General features: G+C 46.6%; 1 protein-coding gene across 3 annotated transcripts in view; it reads left to right on the top strand.

Moving 5' to 3' along the window:
• Positions 1 to 17,223, top strand: part of AUH (AU RNA binding methylglutaconyl-CoA hydratase) — a 183,828-nt gene that overhangs the window by 64,785 nt on the left and 101,820 nt on the right. For 2 of the 3 annotated variants that reach the window (XM_081104069.1, XM_081104071.1), the window contains 2 exons: positions 5,377 to 5,469; positions 7,924 to 7,980. The exons of the other annotated variant lie outside the window; for it this stretch is intronic. In XM_081104069.1, coding sequence (XP_080960195.1) covers positions 5,377 to 5,469; positions 7,924 to 7,980 — 150 coding nt within the window. The remainder of the gene's footprint in view (positions 1 to 5,376; positions 5,470 to 7,923; positions 7,981 to 17,223) is intronic. 3 annotated transcript variants of the gene reach the window in all.

Consider the following 17,223-nt stretch of genomic DNA (forward strand, 5'->3'; position numbering starts at 1 on the left):
CCCTGTCTTTCCTTTTCCCCACATTCATGGTTTTCTGGCCTCAGCTATCTTCCCCGTGGGTGTCCTGCAAACCCCTGAATAGACCAGAGCCTCCCCTTGCACCTCTTTTATTTTCTTTTTAAAATAGCAAAACTTTCATTGTTTGCTTTATATTTTTAGGAGCATTTCAAAGGATTATTGTCTTCTTTGTCATACCTGGCTTACTTCCTAGTACTGCACTCAAAAATAGCATCTGATCCTGTTGGTTGCATAACGTTGAGTCACACTTTCTTCCTATTGCCTTTGGGAGGGCCTTTGCTCCTGGCAGGCCCTCTTTCATTCAGTTCACTCTTTCCTATACAACTGCCATTTTGATATTTCTCAGTTCTTTGAAACTGATAACCTGCCTTCCTAACGGTATGCTTTATTGAGTTTTCACTAAGATTATTAAATGCTCCCAGGTAGAAATACGAGCTATAAAACCCAGTTGTTAACTATGAAACTAACGTGTTTTGAGATGACTCATATTTTCCTGAAAAAAATTTACTAAGAAAAACATCTTTCAACTGTAATTAAATAATTAATTTTTTAAAAAGAAAGAAAATCAGAGAAATATTAGGATAATGTATAATTTCAGGATTCATAATCTTTTAAAATGGTTGAATTTCAATAGCTCATTGAATACTAAGCTGTATTGTTAAATAATTCTTTAGGAGGAAAAATGTATTTAAATGATTTGTACAATGTTAATTTATGTTAATTAATATTTGAAAGTACCACGTAGTTTATTTAATGATTTGAGTGTGTTAATTTCCTTTTTTTTTATAAGGACCCCCACATTTCTTGTCATTTTGTATTATGTATTTCATATAAGTTATAATTTTAAAAACTTCTATCCTCTTGAGAAAATTTCTTAAGGTCTTAACTGTCAAATTTAAAAACATTTTCCCATTGATTTTTAGAGAGGGTGGGAGGTTGGGGTGGGAGAGAGAGAGGGGGGGAGAGAAACATCAATGTGAGAGAGATACATCGATTGGTTGCCTCTAGCATGTACCCCTACCAGGGCTGAGGATCAAACCTGCAACCCAGGTATGTGCCCTTGACCAGGATTCGAGCCTGCAAGGTGCACAGGCCAGTGCTCTAACCACTGACCTACAGCAGCTTGAAAATTTTATTACTTCCAAAAGTTTAAGTATGTGGAGGAAAAAGTGTTATATTCTCTGATTTCAAAATTAAGAACACTTAAGCAATGAGAAGATTCATTTCAGTCACTCCTGCCCCCTCACTTCCCAGATCAGCATATTTGCATTTGTTTATTTCTACTCATTTTCTATCACTCCATCATGTAAATCCCATACTCTAAGTTATGTAGAACCTGCTACCTTCCACATCATTTGTTTTATCAGCATAAGGTTAGCTTATAGTAACTTTCACAGTGATGGGGAAGGGAGGGCATTTAACTAATTTTATTTGTGTTTTTTATGTACAGTAAAATTTTTTAATGACTATATTTTTTAGAATAAAAGTTTTAAACTTTCTGTCGGCTAACTGTGATATTTGTAAGTATATTGATGTGAGAATACTAATCAAAATGGAGAGTGAAGCCTTGCCAATTCTTTTTGAGGCATTTGTCCCTCTGAGTTGCAGTGTTAAGAACATTGTAAATGACCAAGAATTGTAAACTTCCCGTGTTCTTTCTGTTGTGCTTCAAGGCTTAGGAAGGTATGGAACATCACTTTTGTAATTTACAGCCGATTTATTCCTTCAGCCCTTCTACTTAGTCTTTATTATCAGTGCACAATTCGATGTGAAGAAAAATCCCCTTTCCATATATATCACATCAATTTGTTCCTATTTATTTACTATTAATAGCACTGTGCACGAATTCGTGTGCTCGTAGCTCTCTTCCCCATCCTCCTGTAGCTCTCTGCCCCTTGTAGATCGGTCGTGATGTTACGGCGTCCCGGCTAACCTGCATATTCCTCTATTATTATATTAGATGGGTTGGAATTTTCAGAAATGCAACTTAGTAGTACACATATTTCAGGCCTGAGTTTGCGTTTGGGGGCCCTTTAAAACTCACTTTTGTTATCTCTCTTTCTAAGAAGAGTCAGCTTGCAACAGATATTTGAGTGCCTTTAGCACTCCCCATGCCAGCATTTTCCCACAGCAAGGAGAGAATACCCGCCCTTCCCTCCTGTTCCTCTGAAAGCTTAGGAATGCTGCCGTTTCTTTTCCGTAGCTCTGTAGCCTGCTGATATTCATGCCATTTAAAAATATTAAGTGAAAGAAGTTATTAATAAAAAGAAAAGTAGGGAGAATACCAGGTTCAGCATAAGGGAGACAGCAGAAGCAGTGAAAAACCTTGTGGTTTGTCCCGGGTGGTAAGAAGCACCCTGCTGACCACCATTGGTGTGACGTCACTGGCCTTTGTTTCAGAATGGCCATGAGCTGGCTGCTGAGAGGAAGTGTGCACAGAGTGCCATGGAAGCACGGCAGGAGGGACTTGGAGGAGCAATGCCTCGAAAGGCAGCAGGGGCTAGCGAGGCATTCCAGGCAGAGCGCGGCTTGTGCACAGCCGTGGATGGAAATGCCTTCTGGGGGCTGTAAGTAGTTGGGGCTGAAGCACAGAGCAGGTGTCTGAGCTTGGAGAGGAGGTTGTGCAGGTGGACAGAACTGAGTTCATCAGGTGCTTCCTGTGCTGTGCTATGAGGTTTCTCCCTTTTTATCCTCAATGTGGAATAAACCATTGTACAGGTTTTGTTTTGTTTTGTTTTGTTTTTAATGTATTTTTATTGATTTCAGAGAGGAAGGGAGAGAGAGAAAGATCAATGATGACGGCTGCCTCCTGCATGCCCCCTGCTGGGGATGGAGCCTGCAACCCAGGCGTGTGCCCTGACAGTTAATCACCCCGTGACCCGTTCATAGGTCAACACTCAACCCCTGAGTCACACCGGCCCGGTCAGTTTTCAGGTTTAAATAGTGGGATAGCATAACTATGTCTGCACTTTAGGAAGATTATCTGGCAGGAAATATGAAGGGGAAAATTGCAGGAAGGTCAGTTTGAGACTTCCTGCTGGTGAGAAATGAGGTACCCGGGACCCTGGCTTTGGAAAGGGAGGGGGACTGCAGATGTGTGAGCTGGTGGACAGGACTCAGAGAGCAGTAGGGTGCAAGGCATTGGAAAGGAGGACACCGGGAGGTCTTCAGGGTGCCTGCTTGGGTAACATGGATGGAGGTGCTACCAAATGTGATATAGACGCTAGAAGAAGGATTGGTAAGAAGTTGGTTTGAGCACGATAAAGCTTTTCAGTGGAGATGTCTTACAAGCAGGTGGCCATGGAGATTCAGTTTAGAGAGACGTTTGGGTAGAAATTGGGACATTGTTGGTATTTAAAAAGGGGGTAAAAATTAGGGTGGGAATGAGACCTCCTGGTAGAGCCCTATTGAGAGGGGAGGAAGGCTGAGACCTAACCAGAGGGAGATGGGAAGGCAGGAAAGACGAGGGAGGGCCCTAGCAGGCAGATGAAGAGTGTGTTCAAGGAGGAGTTTCCAAGGCGAATGTCTCTGATCTTCAGTTTACTGGGGACCAGGTGATGCCCATTGGTTATGGGACAGTCTCATGGTGTCACTGGTAAGCGGAGCAAGCACAGTATCAGAAGTTGCAGTAGGACTAGAGCTGTGAGGGGAGGTAAGTGGGAGTGGGCCCAGAAGCTTAGAGGTAGACGAGCTGAGGCCACAGCGAGGCCTAGGGGCGGGTTTTGAGGGGAGAGATGAGATTGGGGAGGTCATAGTGGGGAAGGAGTCTGGTGAGAGATGGAACAAAGTCATGCCATTTTATTTGTAGTGACTGGAGATGACCTTGGGAGCCACTCAGATTAAGTTGCCATTATATTTGTTTATTGATTTTTCTTCCTTTTTGTCAGATAAATGAACCAAGACATTGTTGTGTTTTTTCATTAAACTCACACTCTGTAAACCTGGCTTTCTGTTCGTTTCTTCACCGAGGTCTAAAGCACATCACAGGGAGGGAGCCCCATGGGCTCTGAGCTGCCCGTTCAGGCCCCACGGCCTGCTGTGCTGCGAGGGTGCAGACAGGGCCGTGCTGTGCCAGGCCGGGCATGCTGCTCCCAGCCTCCGCAGGCTTTGCTCCTAGAAGAAGCCTGAGGCCTGAAGTCTCTGCACTTCAGCACATTTGTATGTTTTCAAGGCCTCGAGGGATGAGCCTTTTGGTCTGTGGAATTTCACATGCCTGTGGGAGAGAGATTTTTAGGGATGGTACCTTTTTATTTTACCTGCTTTTATTTTACTTTTTACTTGAGGTATAATGGACATATAACATTCTATAAGCTGAAGGTGTCTATTTGTTGAGTTGCTATATTTAAATATTGCAGTGTGATGACCACCACAGCTTAGCTGACACCTCTGTCAGGTCACACGGCTCTCTTCTGTGGTGAGGACAGTTGAGATGGTGCCTCTTAATGCCACGTCCTAAGAAGCAGAACCCTTCCTGTGTTATTTTTGACTATGGAAATGTGAAGCTTTGCATTGAAAAATAGAATGCTTTTATGAATCTTGGTAGCAAGTGTCAGTGTCTTTTGCTCTGGGGTCATGAGCGAAGGTTTAAGCTTGAGAAGAAAATATTCCGGGGTCAGTTCCCTTGAGGTGCTGGCGCTGGTGGCGTCTTGTCTAGAAGTGAGCAGCTTTCCTTTTCCGTGCCTCGCCAGGTCGCCCAGCTCACATTCCCACGTCAGACACCACATGCAGTTATGGAAATGAAATCTGAGTATTTAACTGTACAATGGTCTCAGTCAGTACCATGCTGTTTCTGCACTCAGGAGCGTCTGGTTTGTGTTCTGTGACTGGCTGACCTTTTCCCCATCATGCTTGTGGGTAGGCTTCCGGAGCTTTCTCAGAGCTTCGTTCGTCTGAAGTGTGGCATGAGGTGGAGCCCGGTGACCTCCCAGCGGCTGCGCATTGTGCTGGTGACTAAGGACAGAGCGAGTGTGTTTGTTGATGCCCCCGAGCCACGTGGGCTGCTTCTGTCTTGTTGGAGGAGATGGTTACTTCTTACAATGAGAGGGTCGTCCTCAGCACAAGGGAGCCCATGGAGGGTCATGGACTAATTCTTTAGACTTGAAATCTGTCTGAATTTGTTGATTCAACAAAAAGTATTTATGAAAGTATCTCAATAATATGGGAAGATTTAAAGGTACTATTGCATATTTATATGATGGGACAACAATGAAGGAAATGATATTTTGTTAAAGGCAAAAGGGACACAAAATTCTATATGTAATAGCCCATTTAAAAATATATTTACAGGAGAAAATCTAAGATCAATTACACAGTAAGGTAACTTACTAAAGAGGCATGACGCCCTTCTTTCTATTGCAGCGAACCTGCCAGTGCCGACAATCGCTGCCCTGGACGGACTCGCTTTAGGTGGTGGTCTGGAACTGGCATTAGCATGTGACATACGCGTGGCAGGTGAGAATCATCCTATTAATATAACATTTTTAAAATGAGGCGTGTTTTTTCTTAGTCTCCAGAAAATTCCAAATATTTCATTCTTTTCCTGTTGTTGAGTAGAATATTTAGAAAAAAAAATCACCTGTTGGACTTAATGAAGTGCTTCAGATTCCAGTGAAGAAAACCGTTGTCTATAGTCTCTTGTTCACTCTCATCAGCAGGAACGGAGAACAGGAACTGGGTCAGACACAACTGAATGTGAACCTTAGGTCCTGCCCTTTTTGACCAGTTTCCTCCTCTGAATTGGGGGAAGTCACGGTTGCAGTTGTGAAGATTGAGTGAGTTTACCTGTGGCATGTGTCTAGTCCATGCACTTAGTTACCGTTAGCTATAGAAATAATAACTTCATCTCCTGGGGCTTCACTTTCTTCCTGGCGGTTTACTGAGGATTGGATGAGGTGACTGTGAAAAGAATAATGAAAACTATTAGTGCCAGCCATGTGCTGAGTGTTGACTTGGTGCCCAGCTTCCTTCTCAGCACTTGACGTGTGGTAACTCGCTTCATCTTCGCAACAGCCTGAAGAGATGAGTACTCTGTGGGGCTTGGGGAAGCCGGGCAGAGGGGTGGAGGAACCAGCCCCAGATCAGTGACTGAACTGGGATCGGAACCAGGCAGTCTGGTGTCAGCCCTCACGCCTGCCAGCCTGCCAGAGCACCGCACCTGGCCCTGTCCCCTACAGCCTCCTGACCTATGGCAGAGCTGGTCCTTGCTCCCTCGGCTCCGGGACCAGGGACTGGAGGAAGCAGGCAGGAAGTAGTTCACTTTTCTCCCAGTTCCCACTGTTCCTTCTGGTGGAGCTGCCTGGTAAACATAGAGTCCGTGAATTGTGTTTTTCAGAATTTTATGGTAACTTTCTTGGGATTTGCAGTTGCTAGTCCATGCACACCTTCCCCCTTTCCTCTTTATTTTGGATCTCTCTCTTGTCTGAAATGAAGTGGCGCAGCTAAGGCGCATGAAACCCATTTCTGAAAGAATGCAGCTTCTGGGAACTAGGATCTGGGACGCGTCCCAGTGCTTTTGGAGATGCAGGTAAAGGGACAGTCAGGGTGTTTGAAAGTAGCCCTAAAACAAACACTCTCCAGTGCAGGAGAGTAAAACCCCCTGGCCTTGAAAGTGCTGTGTCCGGCAGGATACATGGAGCGGCCTGACCTGGAGAACTGTCCCCGCTGAAGGGTTCTTACTCGTCGGCACAGCCCCTCTCCTCATTCCTGGTGATGACCGGAGCCACGCCTTCAGATGGCTTGGCAGCGTCAGGCCACATTGTGTACCAGTAGTTACCACCTTGGTCTTTCGGCATCAAAAATTACTCTCTGCCAAGCAGCTTCTAGCAGAAAATGCTTGAGTCTCTTAATGTACAGTGTGGGGCAAAAGTAGGTTTACAGTTATTCGTATGGAAAGCAACATAATAAAGAAATAATAATATCAGAATAAACTGTTTCACATACAGTTGTAAAACTGCTTTTGCCCTACCCTGTATATAGTTTAGAGTGTTACTTATTTTCATAACCAAATGCCTTCTGAAGTGATAAAAGGATTCGTGACACATTTAATTAGTAAACAGAATATAGTTGTTCTCCCTTATTCCAGGGATCTACATTCCAAGACCCCAGGGAAGGCCTGGAAGCTTGGGTGGTACTGAGCCCTGTGTCATACCATGTTTTTCCCTTTACACACACTCCTCACTGAAAGGAAGCACTGTGGCTTCTCCAGCATTCCACATTGTGAGCATCACTACTCCCGCACTTGGGCTGTTTCTACGTAAAAGAAGGGGGTGTCGAATGTGAGGGCGATCTGGCTGCGACATCTGTCACCCCATTGATCGCCAGGGTTGATTCGGCTGATCTGGCTGGCTAGGCGGGTGTCCCCCTCCTCCCTCACTGATCCATGTGCGTCCCTCCCAAAGCTGCGCGCTCGGTAGAAGAGGATGACCTCGCCCCCCCCCCCGCCCCCCCCCCCCCCCCCCCCGCCAGGAGAGGACCGGTCTTCGGTCAAGGGTATACGAGTAGCTGCGCTCCCCTGCTAGAACCTCCAAACAAGCTCTCAAAGAAGGGGGTGCCTTGAGCACTCACTCTGAGGGCCTCCTGGCTGCTGAGCGACTGATGAGCAGGCACATGGGCGGCCTGAGACACTGCGTAGCCGGAGGAGTCACAGCCCAGGTGGGCGCAGCAGGATGGAGAGGTCTCACACTCGTCAGCACAAATGCCATTTTAAAACTGAGGAATTGTTTATTTCTGCAGAATCCCATTTAATATTTTCGGACAGCATTTGTCTTCAGGTAACTGAAACTAGGGGCAGAGAAATTGTGGGTAAAGGGGATTACTGCATTTATAGCATGTTTATTGACTTTTTAAAGTCATCATCAATGAATATGATTATGTGGATGTTACTTAATTTTATTCCTTCCTTTTCAGCTTCCTCTGCCAAAATGGGCCTGGTTGAGACAAAGTTGGCAATTATTCCCGGTGGAGGTATGAATTGTTCCTGCCCATCTTGATTTGTTCTTAAAAAAGGGCCTAAGGCCCAAAGGTAGTCCCTGAAAGGCCTCATTCTGGGGGAGAGTCTAACGCCATCGTGGCTCTGCAGTCTGGTCCTTCCTCGGCCCTCTCTGCTCTGTGGGGGGGCAGGTGGCGCTGTGTCTGTCCTGTGCTCTCTCCAGGCTTTTCCAAACGGTTTCTTCAGTTTCAAATGATTGGCCATCACATTATTCTTGGAAGATCAGAGAGCTGCCCGCACCCGCCCCGCCTCACGCCAGGTTTCTGGTGGCTCTGCCGGGACAGAGCTTGGGGGGTGGGCAGCGGCGTGCTGGTTCTGTTGCTGCACAAAGGGCAGCTGCTGCTTGTGGGAGCCTCACGGGGGAAGCAGTTTCCTAGCGTTGATAGTGAAATCTAAGTCTGAAATGTTTGTCTCTTTGTCTGATGCAGAGAATTTGGAGATATTCACATTTTGTGAAGTTGTTAATTTAAAAAGTAGACTTCATTTGATGATGTGCACATTGATATCTTACTAGTATATGATGAAATCATAGTAATATTGTAAGAAATTAATGGCAGTATTGAACACTTCAGGCATGTTGTACCTAAATAGGTTAAAATTGTATGATTAGCCATATCATTGTAAGAGTATTTATCCTGATTAGGGTGTATAGGTTGTATAGGTAGAAATTAAAACATAACTCATTGAGACTGAAGACTGCCCAGATCAATGTGTGTAGCCCACTAAGGTTTCTACTTCAGTAATCCATACAAATGCTATTCTTTTTTTAAAAGATATTTTTTATTGATTAAGATATTACATATGTGTCCTTATCCCTTATCCCCACGTTACCCATACCCCCCCCCCCCCCGCCCCCTCCCCGCTCATGCCCTCACTCCCCCGTTGTCCGTGTTCATTGGTTAGGCCTATATGTTTGCATATAAGTCGTTTGGTTGATCTTTCCCCCTTACCTCCACCCTCCCCTACCTTCCCTCCAAGGCCCGACCGTCCAATCAATGCGTCTCCGTCTCTGGATCAGTCCTTGTTCATCAGTTTATGTTGTTCATTATATTCCACAAATGATTGAGATCATGTGGTATTTATCCTTCTCTGACTGGCTTATTTCACTTAGCATAATGCTCTCCAGTTCTATCCATGATGTGGCAAATGGTAAGAGTTCCTTTTTCTTCTTCCTCTTCTTAAAGAATACCTTTCAGCATTTCATATATTGCTGGTTTGGTGGTGATGAACTCCTTTAGCTTTTTCTTATCTGTGAAGCTCTTTATCTGACCTTCAATTCTGAATGATAGCTTTGCTGGATAAAGTAATCTTGGTTATAGGTTCTTGCTATTCATCACTTTGAATATTTCTTGCCACTCTCTTCTGGCCTGCATGGTTTCTGTTGAGAAATCAGCTGACAGTCATATGGGTACTCTCTTGTAGGTAACTGACTGTCTTTCTCTTGCTGCTTTTAAGATTCTCTCTTTGTCTTTTGCTCTTGTCATTTTAATTATGATGTGTCTTGGTGTGGTCCTCTTTGGATTCCTTTTGTTTGGGGTTCTCTGCGCTTCCTGGACTTGTAAGTCTATTTCTTTCACCAGGTAGGGGAAGTTTTCTGTCATTATTTCTTCAAATAGGTTTTCAATATCTTGCCCCCTCTCTTCTTCTGGTACCCCTATAATTCTGATGTTGGTACACTTGAAGTTGTCCCAGAGGCACTATCTTCATATTTTTTACACTATCTTCATATTTTTGGATTCTTTTTTCTTTTTGCTTCTTCGGTTGGGTAGTTTTTGTTTTTTCGTATTTCAAATCTTTGACTTGATTCTTGGGAACCTCTTGTCTGCTGTTGGATCTCTGTATATTATTCTTTATTTCAGTCAGTGTATGCTTAATTTCTAGTTGGTCTTTTTTCATATCCTCCAGGGTCTCACTAAATTTATCGGCGGTTTCCATAAAATTCTTGAAAAACCTTATAAACGTGGTTTTGAACTCTATATCCAGTCGTTTGCTTTCCTCCATTTCTGTTATTTGTGACCTGTTTCTTTGTCTCCGCATTTTTTTATGCTTCCCTGTGTTGGTAGAGTGGTTTTGTGTGCTAGGTGTCCTATAGGGCCCAGTGGTTCAGCCTCCCCAGTTACCTGAGGTGGACACTCTTGGTGCACCCCCTTGTGGGCTTTGTGCACAGTCTTGTAGTTATGCCTTGATTGTTGTAGGTACCACTGGGAGGAATTGACCTCCAGGCCAATTGGCAGTGAGAATCAGCTGTGTCTGCCGTGGGAGAACTTCTGTGCTGAAGACACCCTTCTGGGGCAAGACTTGCTTCAGTGGGGCTTTGGTGCTCACTGAGTCTGCCCCCTGAGTGTGTCCCTTATGGATCTGAGGAGTTGTAATCTGGATGGTCCCACTCTGACCACTGGGTACACTGGCTCTTGGATCTAAGGAGGTGCTAATTTAGTCTCTGCCTGAGGTTACCCAGCAGGAGCTATGGAAAGATCTGCAGAATCCCCTTCCTCTTTTGGAGTTTGGAGGTGCCCAGATGAGGCCCAGCTGTGAAGCAGTGCAAGCTGCTGCATGGCCTTGGGCCTTCTCTTGGAAGTTCTGGGTCTGTCTGGCCCAGCTGTAATTTGTTAGGTAATTTTCAGGTTGCAAAGGGCCAGGGCATTCATACGCAAAAGCCTGGGTGGGGCGGGGTCTCAAGGAATCAACAGGGCGGAGCAAGCAGCTATGGCAGATCCTCAGCCCTGCCCTAAGCGGTCATGCGTCTCAGTGTCCCGGTAATTTAATTGCTGCAAGCTCCTCTGAGGGAAAGCCGCCCTGGAGTTCCGAGTTCTGCCTGCTGCCAGACAGTCCAGTTTCTCTCCGTATGAGTCCTGGGTCCCCAGAGACTTCCCGGAACTGGAGTTCAGAGCAGTTGGGAGCTTGTGACTCCCTCCCGATTCAAAAAGACAGCAGCGTCCTCAGGTACCAGCCCCTTTCCGCGCGCTCGAGCCTTCGTACCTTTGCACTTTACTCCCGCAGCTCCTGACTCTCAGTGTGCTTTTCTCTTTCCTTCTAGTTGTGGAATTTCCACTCAGCCAGCCTTCCTGTAGTTCTGGATGATGTCCGTTTTGTCTTTTTGTTGTATTTTTGAAGTTGTTGTAGGAGGCAGCAATTTCGGTGTTTACCTATGCCGCCATCTTGGTTTCTCCCCAAAAATGCTATTCTTGTAGGTAAAAACATTTAATATCTATCATACCAAGATTTTTACAGTGATTAATTAAAACAAAAAAAGGATTTATAAGAATATATGTAATTGAAAAGAATTACCAGATAACTAATATGTGAAATAAAAACAAGGTTTAGAAAGAAGGCATGATGTTTCATTAATTCTTTTAAGATTTAAGTATATATTAGTGACTAGAGGTCCAGTGCATGAATTCGTGCATGGGTGGGGTCCCTCGGGATGGCCTGCAGAGATTGGGCCCCAGTTCGTGCCCCCAGCCTTGCAGCCCCAGCTCATGCCCTCAGCCTTGTAGCCCCGCAGCCCCGCCTGGCACCCCACCTTGGTCTGGTGCTGCCCCCTCACCTGTTCCACCATCCCGCCTACAGGGTGATTGATCAGGGCTGGGCCCCCCACCTGGCTCCCTCAGTGCCTGAGAGCTGGCGGCGGCCCCGCCCCCTGCCGCCGCCACTGGTCGCCATCTGCGGGACAATCAGTGGGGCGATCGGGCCCCCACCTGCACCCACCTTGGCCTGGCACCCCCGCTCTCCTGCTCCACCATCCCACTGCAGTCCAGCTCTCATCAGGGCCCATCGGAGCGGCAGTGCCTCCACTGCTGCCTGCTGCCAGTGCTGCATTGCTCATGCCCGCCATGTTCTATGCTGCTCCTTGGTGGTCAGCACAAGTCATAGCGAGTGGTCGAACTCCTGGTCTCTCAGTTGAACGACTGCCTGGGGGACAATTTGAATATTAGGCTTTTATTATATAGGATGAGGATAAAACTAATCCTAGGAAGAGAGTGATGATCCCCCGTTCCCAAAGACATGTCATTGTAAAATCTGGGAATATGACCTTATTTGGGAAAAAAGTTGGTGTAGATGTTATTAGGTTAAGGATATTAAAATGAGATCATTCTGGTTTATCTGAATGAAGCTTAAATCCAATGACAAGTGTCTTTTTTTTTTCAAATATTTTATTGATTTTTTACAGAGAGGAAGGGAGAGAGATAGAGAGTTAGAAACATCGATGAGAGAGAAACATCGATCAGCTGCCTCCTGCACATTCCCCACTGGAGATGTGCCCACAACCAAGGTACATGCCCTTGACCGGAATCGAACCCGGGACCATTCAGTCCGCAGGCCGACGCTCCATCCACTGAGCCAAACCGGCTACGGCGACAAGTGTCTTATAGTAAGAGGACACTCAGACAAAAGCGGAGAAACAGAGAGAACACCACATGAGGACAAAGGCAGAGACTGGGAGATGCATTTACAAGTCGAGGAAGGCCAAGGATGCTGGTGTCACCGGAAGCCAGGGGGCTCTTCCTCAGCACTCCAGCAGGAATTAGGCCTGCCAACATCTGGGTTCTAGACTCTTCCTGCAAAACTGTGAGAATTACATTTCCATTGTTTTAAGCCACCAAGTTTGTGATAATTTGCTGTAGCAGCTGTGGGAAACTAATACAGTAATTTTTAGTAATACAGTAGCTTAAGTAAATTTTTTTGGATGGGGGCTTAGTATATGGCAGAGATAGGGGGTGGGAGAAAGATGAACTTGGTCATTTGGATATTTACCAGATTCTAAATGTGAAATGTTTTGTTTTAAAACCACTGGAAGGTGGAACAGTTGTGCAAGAGTACTGTTGGGTTTGGTTAGATGAAAAAAGCTTAATTGATTGTACTACAGAAATGAGGGTGATAGCTTTAGCTCCTTTCATCTTTGTTTGTTTGTTTTTTTGTTAATCCTCACCCAAGGATTTTTTTCCATTGATGTTTTTAGAGAGAATGGAACAGAGGGGGAGAGAGAGAAATATTGATGCGAGAGAGTCACATCGACTGGTTGCCTCTTGCATGCGCCCTGACCAGGGCCCGAATCGAGCCTGCGCGCCCTTGACCTTAACCAACCCTTCAGTCCGCGGGCTGACACTCTAATCACTGCGGCAGATTGGCTGGGGCTCCTTTTATCTGTTATGAGCTAGCTATGCGAGGTCTGGAAATCGGCATGTTCTTCCCAATGTACTTAAGTTCTTTAGGGTCCTCCTCAGTAGTGGAGCCATTCATCAGAACACACTTTTTATAAATTTGATTGAATTTGGACTGTATATTCTCATGAATACTGTTATTTAAAAATTTTTTAAATTTATTTTATTGATTTCAGAGAGGAAGGGAGAGGGGGAGAGAGAAAGGGAAACATCAGTAGTGATGAGAGAGAATCATTGATCTGCCGCCTCCTGCATGCCCCACACTGGGGGGTCGAGCCCATAGCCTGGGCATGTGTCCTGACTGGGAACTGAACTGTGACCTCCTGGTCTATAGGTCAATGCTCAACCACTGAGCCACGCCAGCCTATTATTAGATAGGATATCCTATCTAATAAAAGAGAAACATGGTAATTGGCGTATGACCGCTACCCTTCCCATTGGCTAATCAGGGCGATATGCAAATTAACGGCCAGCCAAGATGGCGGCCGGCAGCCAGGCAGCTTAAACTGAACATGAAGCTTGCTTGCTTCAGTGACGGAGGAAACCAACGTTCCCCGCCTGCCTTGCCGGCCTCTGAGCCTGCAGTTTGAACATTGTAGCAAATATATAAGCTAAACAAAACCCCAGAATCCTGCATTCAGTGAGCCGGGATCTCAGAGCTGGAGTTGATACAGAGTTTCGATTATAGAACCGAAACAAACCAGATACCTACTTTCAGCAGCTGAGGCCTCAGAGCTGGAGCCAAGCCTCAGAGCTAAAGCTGGCCCAGAATAAAAAAAAAAAGAAAAAAGGAGCGGTTGGTAGCTTCAGTCACCCGCCAGCCTGAAAACAGCACTCAGCCCCTCACCCAGACTGGCCAGGCACCCCAGTGGGGACCCCCACCCTGATCCAGGACACCCTTCAGGGAAAACCAGCCAGCCCCCATCCATGCAACAGGCCTCTATTCTGTATAGTAAAAGGGTAATATGCCTCCCAGCACCGGGATCAGCGGAGCTGCGAGGCCTCCCGGCACCAGGATCAGCGTGACAGGGGGCAGCGCCCAAACCCCCTGATTGCCCTGCGGCTCTGTGTGTGACAAGGTGCAGCGCCCCAACCCCCCCACCCCACGGGCCCTACTCTGTGTGTGATGGGGTAGAGCCATAACCTCCCCATCGGCCCTGCCCTGAGTGTGAGAGTGGCAGCGCCCCAACCCCCTGATCGGCCCTGCTCTGTGGGTGATAGAGGGCGGCGCCCCAACCCCCTGATCCGCCCTGCTCTGTGCGTGACAGGGGGCAGCGCCCCAACCCCCTGATTGGCCCTGCTCTGTGTGTGACGGGGTGGCGCCGCAACCTCCCCATCGACACTGCCTTGAGTGTGATGGGGCAGTGCCCCAACCCCCCAATAGGCCCTACCCTGAGCGTGACTGAGGGTGGCATCGCAACCTCCCGATCTGCCCTGCTCTGTGCGTGACTGGGGGCGGCGCCCCAACTCCCCAATTGGCCCTGCTCTACCCGACCAGGGGCTGCACCAGGGGCTGCCACCCGGGAGCAGGCCTAAGCCAGCAGGTCGTTATCTCCCAAGGGGTCCCAGACTGCGAGAGGGCACAGGCCAGGCTGAGGACTCCCCCTCCCCCCCGAGTGCACAAATTTTTGTGCACCGGGCCTCTAGTATATATATATTTGATTGTAGACAAATATTGTACAAATACAATGCTAATGATTTAAAGCATTAGCCAATTTAAAAATAATTGTTACTCTAGGACCTCCCTATAGTATTCGGAATTATATTGGGGATTTTGTAAAACATAGCCCCTACTCTGTTCTCCAGTATTTTCACATTTAAAAAAACAGCTCAACTTCCTGTCTTCTTCTCCTTCGGTAGTTAAAATAAAACTCTCTTTTAAAAATAACTCCTCAAAGAATACCACCCTTTAGCCTGTCTATAAGAATCAAATAAAACAAGCCCAGAGGATTATGATCTTTTTTATTTAACAGTTTAGAAACTGTTTTGTTTGCGCACAAATTGGCGGCAGTTCCCTCATTCCTAACCGTGGTTTCTTGCCTCTTCTACTCAGGCTTGGAGGCCGGGGGACGTGGGGCTTCTCGCGTGGGCTGCGCCACAGGGGACAGCGTCTAGCATTCCCAGTGCTCTTTTCGCTTCAGCTTCCTCTTCTGGAGATATTTAAACTGTAGGAGATTTGGAAAGCACTGAAATGCACCTTCTTATCTCGCCTCATTAAGCTCTTCCCTCCCACAGCCTCCTGCCACATGTGTCTCCAGCTCTCCATTCTCCCTCGCAGATGCACACCCATCTTTCCTAGCTGAGCCATTTCAAAATAACAAGGTGAACTTGAAGTGTTGCTGCCTGCCTTTCCTAAGAATAAGAAAGGACCGTTACATAACCAAACGCTATTATCATACTGAACAATGATAACATTAATACTCAGGTGTCCCCAGGGGTTTCAAAATGTAGTTTATAGTTGTTTTGTTTTTCTAGTTCAGAATCTCATTAAATGTTACACATCGCATTTGGTTAGAACTTTTCTTTTTTGAAATTTAGACAAGTCATCCATCTCTTTGTTTTTTTATAACTAATTTTAAAAAATCAGGCAAATTATCTTTAAAAAATATATATATATTTTATTGATTTTTTACAGAGAGGAAGGGAGAGGGATAGAGACTTAGAAACATCTATCAGCTGCCTCCTGCACACCTCCCACTGGGGATGTGCCCGCAACCAAGGTATATGCCCTTGACCGGAATCGAACCTGGGACCCTTCAGTCCACAGGCTGACACTATCCACTGAGCCAAACCGGTTAGGGCTCAGGCAAATTATCTTACTGAGGATTGCATATTGTGAATTTGACAGTTATTTCTTCATGTTTAGGCTAAAAATCTTTGCCAAGAATTCTGAATAGACCACACTATGTTTTATTTTCATTTTATTGGATAGCGCTGAACATCAGGTTGTTCACTTTGGGTGACGATGACTTTGATCGCTGCGTTAAGGTCTGACTCACCACGGGTCCAGTTTTAGCATTCTCTTCTTGGGAACTTTTCAGGAAAAGCATCTTCAGTGATGGTTATTGGCATCGACCGTTCCTCAAAAAGGAAAAGAAGAAGATGGGAGCACTCGGGTTTCACGGGACCAGAACCAGAGTCCTGGTTTGTCTGTGCTGTTCTCTCGGGGGGGGGGGGGGGGGGGACAGGCGGGGACGGGGGACTGGGGCCTTGCTGTTGGCTGAGCTGAGCAAGGCGGAGTCTGGGCTGGCGTCTGACACTCTATTTTAGGGGGTGTCTGAGGTAATGATGGACTTTTAAATCCTGTGTGTGTGTTGCCCTGAACACAGTCGTCATTTTGGAAAGTTTTGTTTGCAGCCTTTATTGAAATCCTCTTCGGCTTGACATCAGAGTCTGAACTTATTCTTTGGAATCTCCTGGGCAGTGACTCACCGTTATCCTGTGAGGGCGAAATTCACTCCACAAATAGCAGAGCCCTTCCGTGCAGGGCTGAGTGGGGCCGGCCCCTGGGAGGAGAGGGGAGGCCTGCACGGCCTTGCGCAGGCTGTGAGCGGGGCCTCCTGTGCGCTCTGTCCGGGGCGCTGAGAGCAGTCAGGACCACTGCTCTGCTTTGTGGATGAGGGGCTGGGAGCTCGCTGTTGGTGCCCCCTGTTGACAGGCATTTTGTTAGTTGCTGTGGAGGAAACATACATAATGTGGGTAAAAGTAGGTTTACAGTTGTGAGTATGAAAACAGAGTTTATTCTTGTTTAGTGATTATTGTGTTATTTTCCATATGAACAACTGTAAGCCTCCTTGCCCACCCGGTATTACCTATATGTAATGCATCAGCGCTTTCTTGGAATTGCCCCTCTGGAGTCTGGTAGGAGAGGTTAGCCATGTGTGGGTAGCGTAGCCACCCCATCATGGGCAGGTGTTGGCATGGACGTGCGTAGGCAGTTCACCTGGGAGCGTGCGTCTGAGGAACTGGCTTCCGTTAGCCGCCAGCCCTGTTCCCAAGGCCTGTGCGTGGGTTCCAGCATGGCTCCAGCTTCCTCGCCTCCTGCGGGTCCCTTTG

This window comes from Myotis nattereri (genome assembly GCF_964212035.1).
Source record: "Myotis nattereri genome assembly, chromosome: 12".
In the NCBI taxonomy this organism is placed as follows: Eukaryota; Metazoa; Chordata; class Mammalia; order Chiroptera; family Vespertilionidae; genus Myotis; species Myotis nattereri.